Here is a 24,746-nt window from a genome sequence, read left to right as displayed (position 1 = left end):
TGTATCAGTTGCCTGCAGGGAACATAGCCAACAGTGGAAAAATAGTTTAGGTCAACATTTTAAGTTCAGCAAGGTGTCTTCTGCAGGTTCTTCTAATGATTTCACGTTGAGATACCCAAGCCCTGGACTGAGCTCTTATCTTGAAAATAGACCCAAATTGTACTAATTTGTTGTGAGGAAAATTTAAACCTATTGATGTAATTTATTTATGTCCTTATGATATTACTACACTGTTCCATCTGTAATTTGGTTAGTGAAATTGATGACAAAGCATATATGTCAAGTGACAGGTTATGTGAATTTTTGCTTCTCTCCTTCATTTAATTAAAATCTGTAAAGTTCACAGAAGCTATTAGGTTTATCACATGCAATATAGGTCATGACTCGGAGTGCTGATAACCCAGCTAAGAAATCTGCAAGCCATCTGGCTTCCTTCTGCTTGCTAAAATAAATAAATCAAAGAGGAAACTTCCTTGTTTTTGTAGGTCTCTTAAAACAGCAGCCAATAGCATGAGTTATTAACAAATTCTAATGGACACATGACGTACCAGCAACCACATATTGTCTCACATATTTTAGAGTAATATTCCATTGTTTAAGCTAGAGTCACATGTCTAAAACAAGGCCTGCTTGCTTCAACTTTCTTACTATGCAATTTCCTGACCAACATGCAGTGCCTGTGATTCTTCCAATCTTTCTGCTAGCATGAATCAGCAAAGAAAGAAGGCTAATTAATGTGCTGTACTCAGTAAACAAATGCTATCAATGAAAATTACTTTAACAGGCAATTTGTGTGCTTTTTGCAATGCAGCCACATTAATTGAAGACTAGCAGGAGAACAAGATGGCATACTTAATGCCCATTAACCTGCTGGAATGAGAACTATGTCACTGATTTAGAAGCCTTAGGTTCTACCTGTGGTGATTCTTGCCAGTAGGAAGCAAAGATCTTAATAGAACTTTTATTGCACTTGACTCCAGCACACAGTAAATCCAGGATGCTGACATTATGTATAATTTCAGTATCTAATCAAACGCTGTTTCAATATGTGCTCTGCTTTTTGCCTTCTAAAGAGAAATAAATTATGTTGAAAGATGAATGGGAGGAAGATTATTTTTTCTTGGTGGTGGTGAGGTATCTTAATATATGTGGGTAAATAAAACTTTTGGTATGATTTCTTCAACACATTGAATTTATAGCATAAATCACCATCCACCACTGCAGTCATCAAAATAAAGGCCAGCTGGATCACTGAGCTGTTCTGCTTTTGTTAATCTGTTTTCTGTCATATCTATTTTCTTTCCTATTCTCTCACACATACGTGCTTTGACTTCTGGGAGTATATGCATATCATTCATGTAGCTAACAGTGTCTATTTGGCTGCTATCCATCACACACACAAAAAATCTCTTCTGACCCATATAAGAAAGGCTGTAATTGTCTTTCATTTCTTTTCCCAATACAGACTCCATGAGGAGTGGAGGAATATAATAATTCTAAGAAAGAAGAGTAGACTATGGAATCTATACAGTCAAGACTTTTCAAAGAGCTGCAGTTACTGCAACACAAGCAGGCTTTTTATTGTATATTGGTTTTGGGTCAATGGTTGATTTTCTATCCACGTGAATTCCACATCTGGTAACTTAAAAAGCAGATTTCCTTGCTTAGGAACTGGACAGTTGGAATCCGTATCTTGAGAGTAAGACACCCCTTCTAAGTGGGCATCCTTTAGGGAAGAACTGTCTCTATTTAGTCTCATTAAAATGTGGATGTCTGTCTCTAACAACAGGTGCAATCACACTTGAATTCATTCTCTTTATAAGTTTAATGAAAAAGGTCTCATTGAGGACAATGACTAAAGCAGATAAGTAACCACCTATGTGGTGTCTTTTGGGTTGATATCCACATTCCAATAAGTCTTTAGTGGTGCACAGGTGATCTCCTTCTGATCTAGAATCAAACACTGACTCACACATGACATGTTTTAAATTGCAGAAAATGCAGAATTTCTTCACTGATGCTGGTTAAGAGAGGAAAAGAGCTTGAGCTTTGTGTTTTCAGGACTTTTAGTTGGTCACCTATTGGACTGATTTTCTGTGAAGCAGTCAGGCACTGAAACAATAAACTGACCTAAATTCCTGCTTATCTTTGCTGAGCTGCCACAGTTGTGGTTGATGAGTATACTCAGTGTATTTGGAAAATCAAGACCATCCTTTTGAAATATTATTTCTGTGCTCTAAAGGAATAAATATAAATAAATATTAATTTGAGAACCAGAAACAAATCATCAGGGTTTTCTAGGAGGATCATAGATGACAAAGCCACCGGCATGAACATGAAACGTGGGGTTGTTTATTACCATAGCAGAACAGGATGCCAAATTGTTGTAGGAAGTAGTACTTTAGGGAGGCTTAATTAGATTTACGTTGTGTTCAGAAATGCAGAATGCCATATGCTATCTACCCATACCTAAAAGGGTCAAGGCTGCCTATCGTTAAGTGGCACTGAAACTTTTATATAACAGGTAATTTTAAAACTGCAAACAAATATGAATTTTAAAAATTACATTCAGACAAAAAGAGCGCCTCATTAGCAACACCCTAAAACTCACTTCAGCCTGATACAGTGCATAAGAAGCATGTGGATGGTCTTGCGGGGTCTGGATCGCGGGCTGTTAAAGCGTAGTCAGTTTTGCATTTACAAATGCAAACATTTCAATTTACAATGTTATCATGAGACATGCAATAGAAATATTCTGCAACTAGATTCTTGAGCATAAAATGCTTACACAACATTCCTTTGGGCTGAGTGATTACATTCAAATTCTCTCTCTGTTGTATGGTAGAAAATTTGCTTTTCTTTTAGTAGGAGCACATTGTTACCAAATGGAATCTGATCATTCTATTTTCCAAATCAAGAAGGTGTACATTTTCTCCAGCTATTCAAGTTGTTCCAGGAGAAAAAGGTGGTCTCATAAACACAAATAAAAACAACAGCCAATAGTCCAAAAGAAAATTCCCCATGACAGAACTAGTGTCTTCACTACTCTTCTCCCCAAAGTCTGAATGCTGAGACATGTCTGCAGATGAATCAGCAAAACAGTGTATATAAATATATATTCTTCCCCAAGTATTATATGAGATAATATTCATTATTGATTTTATTCCTAACTTAAACAGGATGTGGCCTACTCCTCAAATAGGGATTGCTCATTATTAACATGGAACATTTTAAAATGTAAATGGACGTGGGTATGGGGGCAATGAAATCTTAGCTTTTATTTCCTGTGTAAAACCTGTGAATACTAATATCAAATTCACTTTCTTATTACATCTGCCTTCAAATGTAGATCTTGCAGTCATCAACAGCAAGGAAATTTGGTGGAAAAGGTACAAAAGAAAACAAGAATAAGAAGAGGACAAGCCAAAGTAGATCATTTAACTTAAAATGCCTTGGTTAGAATTTTTGAGTAAGGTTTCCTGAAAAATGTATTGCAGTACTTGCCCAGCTCCATGTCATATGTTCAGACTAAATTTACTTCCTTTTCATGAATACCTGTATGTTATGTTATTTACTCATATAAAAATAAAGCATCTTCTTTATATGAAAATATAACCTCTCCATTTCTAACACTGTTAAATGAAAAAGCTTTTTAAACACTCACATGTCAATTATATTGCTATTTTTGCAATGCTGACTTTTGCTACATTTGAGTTTCTAAAAACAGTTTCAAACTTTCTCTGGAAAATTTCAGAGTACTGGCATTCATCAAGAGAGGAAGGAAAAGAAACTTCAAAATAATTTTTCAGTTGAGGTTGTCCATCAAAAATACAGCCATGTTCTATTGAGATAACCAACTACTGGGGCTATAGTTAAGAGGAAACACTAATGTTAAATCAGTCCTGCTTTACTTCCTAAGCAAAACATTAATAACAGCCCTCCCTTGGCATTAATAGCTCTTGAGAATTCATCTCATGTAAAACCTTGAATTAATTCTGATGCATACAGCAGGAACAACTCTACCATTTTAGAGATTAACATATTGGTAAAAATAGCATACCAATTTAAATCAAGTTATAAAATTATAATACTATGCTAGTTAATAAGTAACATAACTTAATCAAGATGAAAAGACATACATGGCTAAAGAGAAGCTAAACATGAAAACCCAAATATTCATGAAACTCAGCACATGAGTTCCTACAAATGTAGTGTAGATATATAATACCACAGGGGAACTGTCAAGCTTAATTATTCTGGGCAATGTTGTTTAAGGTCCTTGGAGGAAGAAAATTAAGAACTTATATATTACAAATACATTCTCTAGCTTTCTATTAGATGTACTGTACAGTAATTCAGTGAGCTACATGAAGTGAAAGATGTTCATAGCCATAGCAGATAGTGCCATTATATCCTGCAGTAAAAAGAAAACTTCACATATTTATGTGCCTTCATACTTACTATAATATTTTAGGATGTACTGCAAAGAGATGGAGGAAATGAGATACATGTTCTGATTAAAAATTCCATAAAATCAGCTTTCTATAGGAAAAACATTATGTATTTCTTCTTTAGAAGACTCATTTGGAGTCCCCTGCTTTCCTACAGACTTCCTACAGCAAACTTTTCATTGGACAAATTAAGAATACATGACGGAGCTCTTGTATCCCCAGGCCTCTGAGCAAAGCGGTGCTGTGTTCTAAAGTGATGAGACAGCTACTTTAGTACGGACAACATAGTAACAGGTTCTAATACTGTTAAAAATAGTTTTCATTGATTATTTACATATACTATGGAAGTTTACTATAGCCATTGTTGGTTTTCTATGATTTCTGTACTCCTGCAAAGGAGTACAGAGTTTGTGAAACCCTGTTCTACCATTCCACTCCCATCTGGAACACTGGAAGTCTTTCTGATCCTTGCCACATATCAGTATCACAAGGATTAAGAAATGTATTAGTGGTAATACCAGTAACAGCTTATAAAATGCTTATAATATATCTTAATTCCATTGCAGATGAAAAGCACTTCAATGGGAATCAGATGGACAAAAATGATAACAAAAGTTTTAACTGAGGAACAGGAGTGAAGTGGAGAATTAAATCATGAAGGCTTGGAAATCATCACTTCCCTCAAATACGTTCTTGACAGTAGAGTAGAAAACCAGACATGATAATACTTACGTCATAGCTTGGTAAATATATTCAATTCCATAGCGCATTGCAAATTCATCTACAATTTCTTGTGCCGCGTCATCAAAGTACACCTTCCAGGCTTCATCACCTCTCACTTCAGGGATTTTTACAACACCATTAGATTTAACTTCCGTCAAGTAATGGAATAGATTCTAAATGTAAGAAATATTTCAAATAGGAATTTTCAGCTTTTAAGTGGCATTTTGAAAGTATTTCCTATATAATAGTCATCAATAAGTTCATTGTTAGGTTTTGTTTTGTTTTTTGAAATTTTTCTGAAGACTGGCACTAACTAGTCATCATTTGGTAAACAAAAACCCCAAGACTCTAAACATGTTTTTTGTAATGGAACTCTGGTAGTGCAGGCTTCTGATTCAGCATATAGATCTGTTTCCTTGATATAAAGGTCACATCAGTTAACTAGCACAGAGAGACTGCAACATAAAATCGTGCAGAAACTTTCTCTTCTCTATCATATGCCCTTGCTAATGAATGAAATCGTGATGTTATAATGCTCACTACACAGTCCTTCAACTTCAATTGGATCTGTGACCAATAAATTTCAAATTCATGATTTAAGAACTGTAAGTTACAGGAAACCTATCAGAAATCCTGCAGAAGCCTCTCAAGTAGTGAAAGGCATGCAATAAAGTTTAGGTTTAGTAACCTTAGGACCAAAGCTAGTACTTAATTTGACACTGAAGTCATAGAACGCTTCTCAGATTACCTAGCTCCATATGTACCCACAAACTTAGCGGCAGATTTTATTTCCTATTTTCAGTCACCGAAAAAAACCCCAAACTTTGAAATAATTTCAGTTTTGCTAATTAGCCCATAACTGTACTGTGGATTATCTTAAAGCAATAGAATTTCGCTATTTACTTCACAGGTCAAAACACTTGCAATATCATGTCAAAATCTATAAGCACAAATTCCCTGAACATTCAATTTTACAAATGGTGAACAATGAGATTTTGTGGATACATACTAGTGCTGAACTTTCAGCCATATACTATCTATCAGCTTTCAGAAAGTACTTGTATTTTTAGAATAGAACTTCAACATGGATCACTGTTTGAGGGAAGAGGAATCAAATACAAAGAAAACCTTTTGAAAGACACACTGGTTTATCAGTGATTTTTTTTTTTTCCCCCAACGTTGACAAAAGCAAACTAGATGATAGGAGAATGAAATTTTAGATTGTCTGTGCTTCTCCTGCTTTTTCTCACTCTCTCCAAAATATGAATTAATGTAGCAGGAAAGAAGTCCTTTGCAATTAATAGCTATATTTCTGTAATATACAGAAATGGTTGTATCTTCTTGATGTTAGCAAGCATGTATGGAGCATCAAAATGCTAAAACAAAATATAGTACAGGGAGAACTTTGCTGACTCCACCTCTTCTTTTTTTTTTAACTCCTACTGCAAGGAATGATCTGTTGGTGTTACACTGTTCTGCCTTTGACTCTGAACCTGATACACCATCAGCAATACAAAGTGGGAAATCTAAAATAAACTTGTTTTGATGTGTAGCAGCAGTTATTTGTTTCAGTGTTCTAATGTTCTGTAGCCTTTTTTCCTTACCCATGCAACAACTGAATAGTAATTTCTATATAGTATGCTTTCTTTAACTTCTCCAACATACCTCATGTAGACAGGTGTACTGCACATGGTAGGGAGCAACTTTCTCCTCTCCTTTTATTTCAACATTGATTTTCAATCTAACGGCACCAGAGACAGCTGATTTATCTGTTCGCTTTTCTGAAGAGCAGAAAAATAATATATTATTAACTACCAAGAATACATACATGTTATGTGAAAAGCTTTCATAAATCATTCTAGCTTAATAAGAATGTTTTTGAAAGCCAGAAAGTCCTGCTGTTGAGAACAAGAGAAATTTTTTTCAATACCTCACACATGGTTCAGGCCATGAAGCAGAATATCAAACTACGAAGTAAAAAGAATCTTTCTTATTTTATCTGCCAAATTCAAACCATGCTGCACAGTGCTTTATTTAACACTCTTCCCTTTTATATTGAAATTATTTCCATTTTCTATCTGGTATCTGTACTAATTATTATTATTTTCGCTATTGATATTTTTCTTTAGTTATGAAGAATTTAGCAACAACCTGAACTACTATGTCTGAGAAACACAAAATGTTCTTAGCAGAACTCAATTACAAAGCTAAGCTGAATCTTAAAGAAGAAATGATATGAAGAACTTTATTTACACTATCAGTACTAGCCCATTCAGTTGCTGTCACTCATTGTGGAGGTTACTGATCTTCTTTGACTCCAATTTTCACTTTTCCAATCCACTGTAGTGGTATAACTGAGTCAACAGGTATTACAATTTTTATGATTCTTTCACAAAGTGTAATGATATGAATGGTGATGAACAGTACAATTAATAAGATTTGGCATTCCACAAATCCAATTGTTCTGTTTGAGTATTTCACTCCTCTTTCCTCTGTATGATGTGACATACTGCAGTTGTGTCAATGTGTGTATGCATCAGAATAAAATATGCAATTCTTTTCAGAATATTAGAATTATCATGAGCCATTTACCAATATTTCTTCTTAGATGCTGACTGAAAGGTTTTCATTCTAGAGTCTTCCTTTTGCAGAGCATATAGATTTTCAACGTTATTATTAAACTGTTTCCAGTCAAAGCAGTTCAGCAAGATTTGCTTTTAAAATCCATTTCATAATAATTTACATCAGTATTTGTATCAGTTTAAGTCACTGAAACTTTTGCAGGAATAAAATTCAGAATTCATAATGACCCAATTATCTTAGCTTTAAAAAATCTCATTATAAATAGGAAATAAAGCAAGGGTTTCTTTTCATTGTCAATAAATAATCAAATAGTTCCCTGACACACCTATATATATCATTAGGAAATGAAACACTAGGCAGGGAAACAAGGAGTGTTGATTAGGAAACAAATGCTCTACAATTTCAGAAAATTATGTCACATAATTCACCTGAAGTTTTCACAGAGCAGGCAACCTAGGTAAAATGTTACTATCACATTTTATTATCAAATATAGGAGATTAATTTTTAAAGGGCTACTCCAGAACATCTAGTGCACCCAAAGATATTTTTAGAATTAAAGAAGAGTTATAGATTTAGAAGATTTAGATAAAGGAAATATATTCTGAGACACACTTTCATTGATTTATTTCTATTTAAAGAATGATACTTAAGACCTGTCCAGACAAAAAAGTGCAGTCATTAAGGACAACAGAGAGCATTTTGAGCTTCAGCAGGCCGTCTTCAGTTTATGATTCTGCATGTAAACGTTTGACATGTACAGAACAGAAAACTCAAGCAAGCAAGTTTCATGAAGAAACACAGCTGTAAACACAGTGAAAATCAAAGATGATTAGGCCCAGAATGGTACATAAATGATTTTTTTAAAATATGCGATAAAATGAATATGGACAACAAGCAAAATATTTGCTAGATTTTTCTATGTATCTTTGTAGACATATTTCCCACAGAATGCTACTGTGAATGGACTAGTCTGAAATATTGGGTTTTCTTACATATTTTTAATTTTGCATTAAAATGAAATATTTGATATTGTTGCGATTAGTCTGCTCTCTGTAATTTTCATAACTCTGGATCAAATTGAAGAAAGTATCTTTCATTTTCAAATCAACCTGTAATATTTAAGCTTTTAAAAGTTGTGTATTGGTACCAAAGCTATATATTTTGAAGTCTCAAATCTACAGATACTGAGATTCTACCTAAATTTGTTCTAAAAAATCAGTAGGAATCATACCTAAATTATACCATACATCCATCTCTCCACTCAGTGTTCTTACTTCAATGATTGTTTGCCCGAGGAAGTCATCTGATTCCTTTTTGAAATGTTGTTTTACTCTAGATTTGATGTCATCATCTTCATCCCATACTCTCACTTTTATTCTATCTGTAGAGTTATGGCATTCACTGTAGAAATAATAATAAAATAAAAAATGTGAGTGATACGTAAGCTACATACATTCGTACTGCTGTCTAATCCATTGTCCTCGATTTCCGTACACTTGCTTAACTGCATAAATTGACAGAATACAACCAACCTGCAACATTCTGTGGAATAAAAGGCCATACCACATTGCCAGGGACAAAACTACAATTACTCTATATAAGAGAAAATAAAGAGATTAACTTGACTGAGTTATATATACATATGGATTGTATTTAGGAATGTCATGAACTCCTCATTAAAATTATTAATTACAATATGTACTTCTTGATGATATTATTTAGCAAATATCTTAGGAAAGGTACAGTTAGATCGGGTTTATTCATTTAGGAATACTATGCAGTACATACAGTAGACCACAAAAATAGTAGCCTAGAATGTTATAATACAAAATGTAAGAAAATCTTAAAGAATATTTCCAGTATGTGGCAAGAAGTTTTTGAAAAAAACCCAACAAGTATGCAGAAACATCACAGCAAGAAAAGACAGGCAATTAGAAAAACCTAGGGAAATAAGCAGCTGCTTTCTTTAAAAGATATATTACTTTTTTCCAAGACCTCCATTCCCTGGTAAGCAGAAGGAGTAGGGACGGACTGCCATATACCAAAAAATTCCTTGCAAATTTAAGTGGCTTACTAATCCCTCATGAGCTGAGTGGATTTGAGAAACTACTGGATGTATGAAAGAGTGAGGTGGCTTCACTTGCAATCTGCAGAGTTCCCAGTGGATAAAAATTTTTACTCTCAGCTCCATCCTGCATATATTTGCACAGAAATGGAAAAGAAACTCTACTGCTGCTTATTCCTATAAGCCACAATGAGGACTGTTTACTATTGGTCGGTGTTGGCTTTTCATGACTTCATTGGAATGTCCTAACATTGACTGCAGAAGTCTGTGGTACTGAAAACTTTCTGATGACATTTAATGGCTAGTACAGACCTAGCATCAGTTATAAGCCCTGTCATACTGATGCATCTGTACTAACAGGGTTTTTTAATATCCATTCAGTAATACTATAAAAATATTTTAAATATTACAAATCTTTGGTTATTTATAAATATAACTTTAAAGTGTAGCAGCAAATTTTCATCTTCAGCAAGGTGTTAGTTTGACACTAGATTAAGAGTTCTTGAATTCTATTCCAAGCACTATCATCGCTCAGTGATCTGTCTCAGCGTTTCTAGCCTTAAACCAATAATACTATAACTTATCTCCCAACTGGCACCCCTCAGGGGTGTTCTAAGAATTAATTAGTGGTGGTTATGGGCTTTGGAAGTCTAAAGTGCTTTAAATGGTATTATTGCTGTCAAGGCCAATCAGTCAGTAAAAATGGTATGCACAGCTTTTACTCTGCCTCACTGTGACATCATTCAGTATCACAGAAATGCTTGTGTCTGCCTGTATTCCAAATTTTAACATTGCAGATATCTCTGGTAATTAAAAACCACATTGTTCTGTGATTAGCAAAACTAATGAAGCCTAGTTTCCTTTTGTCTTATGACTGGCTTCCCTGACATCTAACAAACTGCGATCACCTATTGACTCTTCTCCCACAATTGGGATTTTCATAAATTACCCCTTCATATGGACTCTGTGGTGTCTATTATGGGGTGAGCTCATACTAAGGACACTGTTAAGGTCTCATCTCTGTCTGACCACCTATTTTCATAGAACATGCTGGATGTGGTACTAGGAAATCTGTGAAATTTCTCTGACTGACCATAAAATTCAAAAGCTGTTGGCAAGGACATATAAAATACAGGAAGACACAGATGGATCAAATAAATATCTTTGCCTTAAGGAACTAGGCTAAACCCAGAAACCATTTAATTTTCCTAAAATGTAGCCCTGAATTATTGCTTGACATTACTAAAATCCTGAATTGCATTTAGCTATGTGCCCAATAGAAATATTAAACAGGGGATTTCTACAGTGGCATAGGGAGATCCATCTCTGGTGAGGCATTTACGTGATCATCATCATCATATTCATGCTATTAGTAGAAATGTTGTTCCTGCTTTGCTTCTCAGGGAGATGCTACATACAAAAAGTCATTAAATGGTACTTCAGTACAAATACATATTTTTATTCTCCTAAGACAGCACCAATTTCCCTCTGATGTACGCTTAGCTGATTAAGGAATATTTATTCAGATGGTCAGGATGACAGCACTTTTCCTTGATATCCTCATTTGTCTCTCCCACAATTTTTTCTCCTTTAATCTTAGGTTAGTGAAACATGGTGAGACCTATCACAACCAATGGGTTTACTCACACATTCATCTTCATGTATAGCACTGAGTCAGCTCTGCTACATGTTTGTAACATTCCTGTGCAAGACCCCCAACCTAGCACAGATTTGTGATGTAATAACTGAAGGGTGGATGAACACGTATTTCTACTGGCCTGCCCTGTGGTAGTGAGACTGCAAGGAGATTTACTATTAAAAGCTACAGAACTGTCTCTGCATGATTCCACTTACCTGCCCAGCCTCTCAGAAACAGGACTATATAATGAGGTGCACATTCTGCTTTAGTCACTGGTAATATCTGTGCAGAAGCTCTGTGGCTTTGCAAAAAGCATTAGGTAAGATTCCTACTTCTGCTTACTCTGTCCAGGAAAATCAGCCCAAGGAACTCAAGGCAAAGACAACATACGCTTTTTTCAGTGTTCCTCTTCTAGCCACCCCACTTTATATGCTCAGTAAAAGCGTTCGCTAAGGTGTCATACAGGAAGGTGAGAAGTGAATTGTGCTTTAACACAGAGAATGAAGATATTGACGTTTCTGAAAGCTGGAAAAGCTGCAGTATATTCAGAGATGCTAGATAGAAGAGATAGTTTTAATAATTTATCAACAACCTGGTGATGCTACATTACTTCTGCATTTACAGAACGCCGCACAGACATGAAATAATCCTCACAGCACTCCTGCTTATTCTAATGGTTAGAGTAATAAAAAATGTAATGATAAACTATCTTTACTATAGTAGCCCAATGTAAATTTAATATTAGGTGCACTGGCATGACCTGATTGTACACCTCATCTAAGAGATCTGTACCCAGTGTTAAAATAACAACTGATTGATACTATGCTACTTTCAGTAAAGAAATAAATGCAAATCAGTGAAGAAGCTGGTAAAGAATGAATGGAGACTAATTTCCCATTCTGTGAAAATGAAATACATTCATCATAACAGCATTCTTCCCTTGTAGTCTTCAATAAAATCTCTTACATCCACTAACAAATTTGCATAGTCTGAATAGTTAGTCTAGGTGGAGAGGGGTTTTTTTTTTCCCCCTAAAGAAGTGTTATTTCTATAACTTAAAGAAAATAATTTTTCCAGTAAAATACAGTATTTTGGTGAAATTCTGTAAGCAATCCACAGACAAATTAGACTACCTCTGCAATGTAGAAAATGAACTTGACTGACAAGCCTTTGCAACACCTTTGCCTGCTCGCTTCCAGTTTTGCACATTTTGTAGCTTACCATTTTTTTTTCTAAATCAACTTTTAACCAACTGTTTCACAAATGAGTAGTCTAAAAATCAAACATACACTACGTTTAATCAGAGCTCCAAAGTGGAGAAAAATCTTTCCTGTCATAATAAAATAGACAAATCTGTTTAGAACTGGTCTTGTATTCCCTCAGCACTCAGCGAACTAGTTCAGGAGTAGACAGCTAGTGGTTGAAAATCTCTGAAGAACTTGTACTCTAATAGGAAACTTTTCAATACCACAGATAATGACCAGGTTCTTTTTAAAAAACATCCTCAAAAGTGACAGAACAAAGAAATGTAAAAAAGGGAAGCATTATACTATTTTTACTGCAATTTTACAACTGGGATAATGATTTGCACACAGATTAAATCACTCTACAAGTATCTTCCTCACTTCTCTCCCGTAGCGCCCATTCCTCCTTTTCCAAATGTATTTAGCTTTTTTTTCCTCCTGAAGCACTAGCAGGCATTTTTATTTCCAACAGTGTTTATAAAAAAAAAATAGCCAAGTGTGAGATAAGTTTCTTCGGTAAACAATCTCTCTGCTCTCCAATGAGGATTTCCAAGATCCAAATAATATTCACCTACATAACTTTCCAGAAATGTCAAATCCAGAGCCAACATGACTTGCCAAAGTTCCAGAGGAGTCATTCTGGTTGTTGATGGACAAACCTGAAGATCTTTTTGTTTATTTTCAACAGGCTACTTCAGCTGAAGACTGCCAGCCTTCCTATGTAAGAGCACTTGCTGCAGAATCACTGTGGTCTGCTGTAATTGAAGTACACAACCTTTGTTTTTTGCTGTATTTTGTTTTCAGTTTCTTTCTCTGGTAGCTTCTATTTCTGTTTAGTCTGTTACAAAAGTACCCAAATTCTTTTTGGACATACCCTCATTAAGGCATGTAAAGAAAACATGATACATACCTCTTTGCGATACTAACCATAAATACATTTATTATTCATATAATTGTTTCAGATGGATATTGCTTTAGTTGTAGACCATTACATATACCTTAGATGTCCTCCACAAACTAAAGGAATAGATTTTGGAAGACAATATTTTGTTCTCTCAAGTGCTGTATTCGTTCAGTGAGTCAACACTGATTTAACTGGAAAACAGATAAAAATCAAGGTGCCACGTGGCGGCATGAACTATGTATGTGAAAAAGTAGCTCAAAACATTGCACAGATTAGAAAAAAAAACATAGCAAAAGAGAGATCATTGCTTTTTGTAAACCCCCTTACAAAAAGCATAAGGAATACATTTTGTATAGCAGGAAATGCACATAAAACAATCCAAGAGTTGAACCTTGCTAAATTCTTATTCAATTTTATTCCCTTACACTAAAATATCTTGGATGTCATATGGTCTAGGTGGGGAATGGAAGGTGATAACAGAGATTTTGTTCTAAAAGTATACAGAAACCACACAGTCATGGAAGATAGTAGTAAAATGAAGTTCAGGAAGCCATTTATTACTACTATTACCCTCATGTTTATTATTATCACCATTACTGCAAGCGAGAACCAGATAAAACCATGGCATTGCTATAAGAAGCCTGTCCACTCTGTTCTTAAGTGTTCAGAGATAGTTCCATAGTCCTCAGGAAATCTATCTATTCCAGTACTTCACTAGCCTCACTGTTGGCAAACTTTTTCTGAAGTCTGATTTAAGCCTCTCTAAATGGAATTTGTGCGTATTAGGTCTTGTTCTACTATAACACAGAAAGCATGGAAAAAAGGTTATTCCTTTCCTCTTTGCAGGAGAAAGGATGTGTTTAAAGACATCCTTACCTCCACTACTTGTGTATTCTCTAGTATGGACAGTCCTAACAATGTGGTCACAGGCCATGCTTTCTGATAAAGTAGAATGAGACTAATTATGCCTTTTCTTGCATTAGTTTACTCTGTCATAACAAAAAGAGAGTTGTATAAAATCAACCTGGACTGACAGCAGTTTGAAAAAACAGACTCAGTCCAAACATGCTGTGCTGTGAAACTGAAAAACATTATTGCTGAACAAACAATTTATCATTTGAATTGGTTCTTAGAGGTGTTCCGGTCTCTTTGTTTGGGCTGAGGCTGTGAAATACAGTGATTTTAATTAGTTGGATGTCTCTCAGAGACTTGGCTACTTATTGAAGAATTTTTAGAATAGATAAATCCAATAAACTAATTTGCAGGTTTCTATTACCCAGTTGGTTTTCTGTAATATAATTCTCTGTTACATACTCTTGCTTATGAAACAATCCTTAAGCTGTTTCAACAATTCTTACAAGACTGTGTTTAGATATCACTGGAAACTGGAACACCATTTAAACAGTTAACCAATCCTGTTATCTTCAGGTACAGTGAAGATTATACTTTTTACAGGCCAGTTCAGTTGATCAAGAATGTATAAAATGACAGTAGGGAGGACTTTGGTAAGGTCCTCTTGTTGTATTTATTTCCTATATATGGCTGCTTATAGTAAGTATTGCTTTAAATGTATCCACAAATCATTTCTTTGCAGTATAAACAAACTGTGTGAGTGCTGCTTTTTAAAGTAATTCTAAGGAAAGAACATCCACAGCTGGATGCCTCAAATAGCTGCCAGAAATTCTCACTTCATCAGAAACTCTTGATTGAAATATCCAAAATACGAAGCAGTTGAACAGCTTCTCTGACCAACACATAGACTTTAGCTATCATGGTCTCTAATCTACATCAATGTTGTCTGGTGCTAGAGGATACTTTTCCCCAGTATTCTCTGCTAAAATATATAGCAGTAAGAATTCTCAGCAACATTCCAGTTTGTTTGAACAAACAGGTATTTTTTTTTCCTGCTAGCAATTGTAAATTTTCTCTCTATTGGATTTTATGTCTGCATTGGTATTTTCAGTATATCACCAGGAAATCATCAAGAATGTCAGAAATCAGACAAATTCTAGCAGCTTAGTGATGATCATTATATTGGCCAGGTAGTAATCACAGTCTTCAAAAAAACCCTTCTCATGGGTCTAATTTAAATCAATTAGATCAAATGTTTTCATGCACTGAAAGGAGTAATAGACACTCAATGAAGCTATTTATCAGTCATGTGGTGGCCTAGTGACAGCCAAAATAGAAAGAATAAGTAATGTAAAATAATCATCCTGTTATATGGAAGACTTCTGTATTATACAACTGTATCTGAGGTGTTAATGACTGGTCAGAGGAAACATGATACCTGCAAAATCTGCAAGGCAATTTGGAGATATGTGCTCGCTAGACAACACTGCCAGAAAAAGCAGATGTCCATTATTTCAGCAATCAACTGTTGAAAATAGTCAAAAAGACAATGAGAGTGGAGAAGACTTTTATTAGTGTATAGATCTTTGTACAGACAAGCTGAAAACTGTACAGCCAAAATATCTCTTCCTCATAACTAAAAAATAAAAATGCAGTCCCTTTTCCTATATCAGGTGCCACACTCAACCAGAAGAAGAAAGGTGACAGCTGCAAGACTCTTCCTTTGCTCTGGCATTGAAAAAAACCTCTCCTGACACTGATGTTTTATTGAAAAAATAAAACCTCCTCTGTTATCTCCTTTCCAATAATGCCAATAGAAAGGATCAAAGCCCTTACCACCTATATTACATTCATTAAAGGAACATCTGCTGGCCTATTTACTTACCTTGTGTACAAAAAATATACATTTCAAGGAAAGACGTAATTCTTCCTCTGATAGTCTTGTTTTTTTTTACTGAGATGCATGCAGCTGTATGTAAGTTCTACTTTAGTTATGGTTTATGAGTTCCCATGTTAAAATCTATGCCAGTGTCCCATGGTCATTTAGGAGAGGGTTACATTACGTTTTGTTAGAAACATTCACTCTCTGCTTACCATACAATCATATTAAGGTTATGTGTCATTCTGCAAACTAGAACACTGCCCTCACTCTATCCGCTATGACACAGCAAATGCACAGTGGGGAGCCAATGTTTTTTCCAAGTCCTTGTTTTGGAACAGATGGGGAGAGTTAAGCAAGTATTTTGGTATTATGAGTAAATATACGACTGTAGAATTTTTAGATATATTTTATTTCTGCAATTTATCATTTAGGAGTGATGATGACAATTAGTATTTGATTTTAAATAGGGCTATCAAATATCACTAGTAGAGCCTAATTTAAATGAAAATTCCTGAGTCAATGAAATAGTTATATTGATCAACTTTAGATTTAATCTTGTGGTTAAACATTTATAGTTTATTTAATACACTTTAGAAATTCTCATACATTTTGAATTGAAATCCAATGCATTAAATAAGTCATGGAGATAACTTTATTTTAGAAAGTACAAGTGCTATAAAAATGATTGAAAATGTATTCAGTTCAAAGCAGTTACTCAAGAGATTTATGCTGTAGTAGGGTTTGGGGTTTTTTTATTGATGTTATTGCTAGAGCAGCAGATGACAGTAATACTTAGTGCTGTGTGAAAAAAAAATAATAATATTTTCAAGTTTCCAGAGATTTTATGGTAGCACTGCTCACATCTTTGAGAAAATACATTTAAAACTTCATACCAAATTTGATTAATTGCTCATCCAACTTTTGACACTATGCAACTCATACAACTAAGTGCAAGAAAGCAATTAATCTCCTACCTTTGGTTACTCACAGTCATTCAATGAGGTGTGACACTTCAACTGTTACTGGAATAACACAAATAACTTGAAAAGAAAACATAGTCTGTATAGGGGAAGCCTGTGAAAAGTTTCTGAGTGTGTGTTTTCTCTTAATTAACTATTCATTACTAGTACTGGCATTTGAATCTGTGAAAGGAATAGGCATATATTATTTAATATAATTGGATTACCTAGTACCTTTTTCAGACAAATAAAAGTGGCATCTTTGGTCATACCTCTTTCAAACTCACTAGCGAAATGATAACCTCCTCAACAATAAGGTAGCAGTTTTTAGTCAAAAAACAGGGAAGAGAAAATAGCTGTTGTGCTACATGATAAGAAGGTAACCTCTCGTGTTATGACATGGCACCTTCTTGAAGAAAACAGAGCTCTATTTCAAATGCTTGAGCCTAACAGAAATCGTTTCAATGGTTTAGGTAGATAGAAATAATGACAACTGATATCTTCCTTATAGGAGGAAAGGAAGGTAAGCAGAAGCTAAACAGTGTTATAGCCTGAAGATGATTATTTTACATTGTGGTGAGTGCTTATTTTGAAATTCTGTTGCACATGGCGACTAACTAGAGATTCTGAATCTTGACTGGGCAGTCTGCATGATCCTGAGCTGTTCTGCTGTTGCTTCATAAATTCAGGGTTGCTTAAAAAAATGAAACATCATTTTTATCATCACTGATACAGGGTTTCATCAAGTTGTATCAAATTAACATCCAGTTTTGAATAGCACTATTAGGCATAAACATATTAGACTTATAACGTAGTACCAAAGGTTAGACTATTATATGTCAACAGTTTGCATATATTCTCAGTAAAAATGCAAATAAAACTGTTGTATTTAACAAACACTGAAATTGTATATCCTTTTTTATTATAATAATTTTTTCTTTTCATAATTTACTATACTAGTATTTTGACACAGCTTCCACGAAATACCTACTAACTTCATGTGATAATACTGTGGTAGGTGCTTTCAGGGTAGACTGAAACTTTTCTGAACAATCTAAAAAATCTGCCTAAGTAAACAGTTCTCTTTCACTTAAAATTTTCCAAAGAAAATCTAGGGTTTATATTAGCCTTTCAGAATTCTTAATTGACTTTAACAATAGTAGTTAAGTGCACATCATATATTGCAGCACATAGTAATCAAGCTGAGAAAAGAATAAATGCTGAAATACTTTTGCTACATGTAGTGGAATAACACTGAGCAAATTGGTACTATTATCAGATTGGTCACATTCTCAGTCAGGAATGTGTTGTACCCTAAGGCAGTATTTTCAGGAAAGGAAGAATATAGTACCTGTGACTTGGAATTTCCTGCACTGTAACATGTCTTTCTGAAAGAAGTTCTAGGAACATTGCCAGAACTAGAACTGGCATAAAATCACATTCAAACCTTAGTCAAAATATTACAGACTGAAACATCTACTTTGTGGTCAGGGTTGAACTTCTGTGAGATGCTGACAAGAAACTACCATATTCAGTTCAGAGGCTGTGGCCAAAGAAATGAGACAGGAGGATCATACCATACTCCCCACATCAGACTTCTGGACAACACTCAGTCTTGGAAAGGACAGATATTACCAACAGCCCAGCTCAGAGTCTGAAGCATACATACCAATTACTATCAAATTCCCTAGTTTCACCTAGGAGAATCATAATGTTGAATAAAAACACATTTAACTTGCAAGGTCAGCATCTGAGACACAGGAAAGCATTTATAATGCCAACATTTGGTATGATAGGTCAAAGTCTGAAAACTGTTACTTAAGTTCCCTAAAAAATTAGGACAAATAGACACCACCAATAGATCCCCCCAAAGACATAATTATGAGCTATATGATTACTATATGATAAAGTCACAATAAACTTCTATTCTCTCTCCATTCAGAACTTGCTAATTTATTAATGCTATGAGTATGCATAGTATAGGCAACAAATATTTTCAAATTAAGTAATTATTTCACTTCGTAGCATTATATTACCTAAATGTAAATTAAAAAAGGAAGAAACAACAGTATCTTCTATACTTACAAATAGAATTTTTCATCCCATACTGGATTCAAGTTTCCAAAAATAGTCTTTGTTCTCCGCTTGGTTTTGCCAACTTGCACAGTAACATATGGGTCACTTGAGCCAGTTTTGTCCTTAGCCTGTAAGCCCTGAGCACAAAGAACTGTAGCAAAAGGAGAGAAATGTGCTTTAGCCCTCATAGCCTTCATTGCCAGGAAATAAATCATTGCCAGAAATAAAACAGACAACGGGAAACAAAGCCCTCAAACTGAGGGCTCCTGAAGCAAAGATTTCTGGATGAATTTCCCCAGTGTCTGTTACTCTGGAGATAGACAAGGCTCGTCTAACTACCCTTCTGGACTGTATAAACTTTACAAGTATGGTTTAATAGAGTAATAAATTTAAAGATTCACTACAAAGCACAAAGCAAATACTTTTCTTGCCATGCATCATTCAGATACTCTTCTTGAACTTTAGTTTAATCAGCATGGCAAGTTAATTATTCCCTAAAATTTCCGTTCCCCCTTCCCAAATAAATATTTCTAAAATGTCTCCAAAGATCAAAACTAAAATTTCCAAAATAACCCCCCCAATTTTGAGAAATCTGCACTGTGGATTATGAAACTAAACATGAGGGGAATGGTTATGACTTTGTCATTTGTTTTCCTCATGTGAGAGATGAACCATGAGGATTTTCAGAATACTTCCTATTCTATCACAGGCAGGGTGACAGTTCTGACCAATTATCATTAACTGTTTATGTATTTGTCAGCCTTTCTGACAGTTAATGTGGGTGTATAGTTAATGTATATGCATTTTGTGCTAAATATAAATACACACAATTTGATTTTCCATCATAATTCATAAAAGTGGAAATCTCAGGAGAAAGCAGAACTGTCAAATAGCAGCCTACCAAACCCAGAGAGCTGCAGCTAAAACACTTGCCATGGATCCTAGCATCAGCAGAGTTTGTTTTATTATTTTGCACACATTATTTAAACCATCTCAGTGGTAACATTCAGTTAACATTCTCTAATGTCAATCATTTTGGATAATGAAGCTCCCTCAGTGTGCTCAGAAAACCAGTTACAGAGAAATGGCACTTTCTTACTCAGCAGATCAGCTCCCAGTGTGGGTTCAGTCATATCTGCCGACTTCAGTGAAAAAAGTAAGTTTCTGTCACTTTTTCACACATCTTATTACTGAAAAGACTAACTCTTACGAATGAAATAGAACATATTTTGTCTTCCCCATTCACCGTAAATCCAAAGGGAAATTTTTAGGAGGCAAGGAAGTATTCCTGTCCTATTTATGCAGGAGAATTAAGTGCCAGCTTAGAAAATGTCTTCCAGATTTGTTAACTATTATACTGGCCTGAATACAAGGCAGCCTGAGTATCCTTTAGAGGTAGAATTAAAAGTAAGAACATGAGTTAAATATTTTCCCTGACATACCTCTCCATGTCCCCAGGGCTTGGTGGCAGTCCTAAAATTCAACTACTCTGAGTTTCATGCACTGTCCCACAACCTTCAGAATGGCCTCCCTTTTTCCTAATCCATCTGACTCTCAATCTCAGATTTTCCCTAGATTTCTTCTGGCACATACTGCTATTCTTCAGCTCCAGGTACAGTTTGTGTACTGCCCCAAATGTGATTGGGCTTTAGTTTGGACTACAGAGCCATGAATAACTAACACCACACCCACCAACTCTCACAGAGTAATTAATTTGTGGTCCACTTGACAAATGCTTTTCTCCTTCACCTCCTGAATGCCAACACTGAAAATGGCAATTCCATCTCTCAATGACCTTTCCTTGATATATAAAAAAATTGCCATGGAATCTAAGACTATTATAGTAAAATTTTTTGAGCATGCAACCCAAATATATTCATTTATTTACAAATTATATACATGTACCACTGCACTAATACATTATGTACATTATAAAACATACACAAACCCAGAAATTAAAAAAAGATGAGATAAAGGTGAAATAATCAATATTTTAAAATTTTAAATTTTATTAATGTCACAGAAAACCTTTTGGCTATTACAAAAAAAATACTAACAATAATACTTTTTGCAAGAGCAATGTGATTGAATATGCTTCATTATTTTTGAAAATATTGTTTTAACACTTTGTGATACAGTGATTTGAAGATCTGGGTCTAAGTCCAGTTTATTTTCGTACTCAGTTTTAAGCAGTCCAAACCAACTGACAAAGTTCGACAACTCTTTTAACACTTTGCCATGAGGTAACCAGCAGACCTCTGTGCAGTACAGAGGATATTCTTGGTCACTTCCAAGTATTCTAAGGACTGTAAAGAAGAAAGACTTCACAGTGGCCATCAAGTTTGACTGCAGCAAATACCTTGTAACCTGGCTTAGGAATTTTGGGGTAAAGGGTAAATGCAGAACAAAACTCTGATTTTTTAGGGGGTTTTTTTTGTTTGTTTGTTTTTTTAATGATGGGTAGAACATGATGCCGGTCAGGGAAGGAATTAGCAGTCTTCTCTAACTTGGGACACAACATATACTAAGCTATTTACATGGAAATACACATCTCTAAAACACCAGCAGGGAAAGACTACCACTATTCCCTCTGCAGATTATTAATATTTTGCTCCTCAGGAAGTCTGGATTCTCTTTCCATATTTCTCTAAGATCCAACAATTAGCTTAGGTTTGCCTCTAAGTTTCTTCACTTGGTGTGGGAAATTCTCTCATGAAGAGAGAATCTTGCATTCTCTCTTCAGGGTATAGTCAGCAAATTGAAGGAAGTGTTTACTTGCATCTATTTGACACCTGTGAGGCCACACCCAGATGCAATATTGTTTCTGCACTTTCAAGGTCCCCAGTAAAAGACTGACAAACTGGAGAAAGTCCAACAGACGGTTGCCAACTTGGTTAGGGGATTGGGGCACATGACATATGAGAAAGGAATGGGTTTGCTTATCCTGGAGAAGAGGAAGGCTAAGAGGAAATCAAGCTGCAGTCGTCAACTACATAAAGAGCATATCACAGAGACCATAAGCTCCCAGACAAGCCCATCTAGTTGAGGATGTCTCTGTTCACTGCAGGGGGTTGGACTAGATGAACTTTAAAGGTCCCTTTCAACCCAAACTATCCTATGATTCTGTGAAGCTGGACTCTTCTCAAAGGCACACAGTGAAATAGTAAGATGTAGTAGCTACAAGCTGCAGCAATAGAAATCCCAGCTGGATATAAGGAAAACAGTTTTACAATATGAGTGGTTAATAACTGAAACAGCTTGTCCAGTAAGTAGGACAGGTTTCCCAGAGAGAATGTGGAATCTCCATCCTTGGAGAGTTTCAAATCTAGTCTGGACAAAGCCCTGAGCAAGCTAATCTAACTTTGAAGTTAGCTCTGCTTTTAGCAGAAGGTTTGAATATACTGCAGAAATCCCTTCCAACATCACTTCCTAAATTATTCTGTGATTCATTTATTAGGTCATGATTCTGCACAACTCAAGTCAGTATGAGTTTTACTTCTAGAAGAGAAGAACTAAGCCATTCAGCAATAAAAGTGAGTTTTGTACCAACACTAGTAAAGTGATGTTTACCCAAAAGATAGAGCGCCTGAAAATATTTGCACATTTATTGAGTAACTTGCTAAAATAATGCCATCTATCTGCTCAGGGCATCCTAGTCACTTGTTTCATAAAGAAAAAAATAGTAAAGGAAACTCCTGTATTTTTTTAACAGTGTGCATGTGTTTGATCTTACAGAGGATATATGGAAAATATCTTGTAAAATACATTAGGAAAATTACCATATGTACAGGTGTGAAACATCAGGCACCAAGAACTGACTTAAACATAGCTTTTATGCAAGTTGCTGCAAGTGAGAAAAATGTGTCTTACTTAAGTACACACTATTGTTTATTTAAAAAATATAGCTTTTGTTTTACTCATTTTTAGCAAAACTGACTAGTAAAAGCTAAAAATAAGTTCCTAAAGTTTATATCCTTATCCCCCATAACAGGAATAATGCAAACACTGGAGAAAGAGAAAATATTTAATTTACTTTTAATATCAGAAGAGGGCTTATTATTTTTCATGACATTAAAACACAATTGAGGCTAATTTAGATGTGAAATCTAACCAGAGTCCTTTAGTGTTTCACATCACTGCCTTTCGATTCTTTGGCCTTTTAGTTTAATCTCTATTTGTCTCTAATCCAATATCACATGAAGTCAGGTTGACCTGTGTAGTCAGCTGAGCTTTTATTTAGATTTTCTGTAGTGAGGTTTTAATTCCAAGACTGAAATATCAAAGTCAGAGGACCTGCAAATCTCTACGAGCAACCAGGCTAATACAGTTGAAAGCAATCTTGAGTATGTGTCTGGTGTGCAGTGTTCCTGGTGTGCAGGTTTCCCTGGCTCAGCAGCAGTAAACTGGAACACACCCTTAGTCAAGCAACAAGAATGGATGATGAGTTTCAAACCAATGGGGGCTGGAATTGCAAGCTGCAGTGTTAGCATTATAGTCATTAAAACCCCAGAAATGCAATTGTGAACTTTAACTCTTGTAGTTGGTGGCAAAAAATTCAGCAGTAGTGCAGGAGATACTGGTAGGAGTTAGAGGAGACGCAACAAGACCATTTACTTATCTTCCTTCCTAGAGCAGTGGAATACAAAGTAGTTTTGCCAAGAGCTGTAACTTTAAACTATTCCAGTTAGGATGCTATAAATTCAACCATTTATAGATACACCAAATACGCAACCAAACACACAGTTCCAGCTCTAAATTATAATAAATCTTATTCCCGAACCAGGGGACTAGGAAAGAAGGAGCTCTTAGACCAAACAGTTCAGAAGAAAATTTACCTGTGATGGTTATTTTTGCCGACCATTTGGATGTTCCATCCAAAACACTTTGTTTTGCTGCTTTTGTGTATTGCACAAAATCTTCTCTGGAAATATTAAACATTTCCTGGATCACTTCAAACACTTCTGGTCTATTTTTCTCTCTAATCTTCATTCTTTCCTTCATAGCACTAATAATATTCTGTGTTTTATCTTCTGCACCATGTTTGGAACTTTTCTCAGCAGCTCCTGAAATGAGAGAAAAGGTCAATACTTTTATTAAAAAGTTACTATCTCAGTTCTTTTTCTCCTCTAGAGTCTCCAGCCAATTCTTGGTACTGCAGTACTCAAAGGAGATATGTGTTTTATCTGGATAATATCAAGCCTCTTATATTTATTCTTTGTGATACCTAAAATTACCAATTGATTTAGGTTAACATGACAGGTTAATATTCAACTTCAGTCAGGTATGTGTTATGCCTAGAAATATTTATTGAATCATTACTATTCGGTACTGATCAGTACTGTGAAAATATCTGAACATGTGAGTAAC

At 35.1% G+C, this 24,746-nt stretch overlaps 1 protein-coding gene across 5 annotated transcripts in view; it reads right to left on the bottom strand.

Moving 5' to 3' along the window:
- UNC13C (unc-13 homolog C) overlaps nucleotides 1-24,746 on the bottom strand; it is a 203,899-nt gene that overhangs the window by 105,395 nt on the left and 73,758 nt on the right. For all 5 annotated transcript variants that reach the window (XR_008238255.1, XM_052807837.1, XM_052807834.1 and 2 more), the window contains exons 8-12: nucleotides 24,215-24,442; nucleotides 19,389-19,530; nucleotides 8,990-9,159; nucleotides 6,840-6,955; nucleotides 5,184-5,347 (exon numbers count right to left, since the gene is read on the bottom strand). Coding sequence is in view for 4 of the 5 variants with exons in the window: in XM_052807837.1 (XP_052663797.1) it covers nucleotides 5,184-5,347; nucleotides 6,840-6,955; nucleotides 8,990-9,159; nucleotides 19,389-19,530; nucleotides 24,215-24,442 (820 nt within the window). In the remaining variant the exon portion in view is untranslated. The remainder of the gene's footprint in view (nucleotides 1-5,183; nucleotides 5,348-6,839; nucleotides 6,956-8,989; nucleotides 9,160-19,388; nucleotides 19,531-24,214; nucleotides 24,443-24,746) is intronic.

This window comes from Harpia harpyja, chromosome 14 (assembly GCF_026419915.1).
Source record: "Harpia harpyja isolate bHarHar1 chromosome 14, bHarHar1 primary haplotype, whole genome shotgun sequence".
In the NCBI taxonomy this organism is placed as follows: Eukaryota; Metazoa; Chordata; class Aves; order Accipitriformes; family Accipitridae; genus Harpia; species Harpia harpyja.
This window is presented reverse-complemented; position numbering and strand designations above follow the sequence as displayed.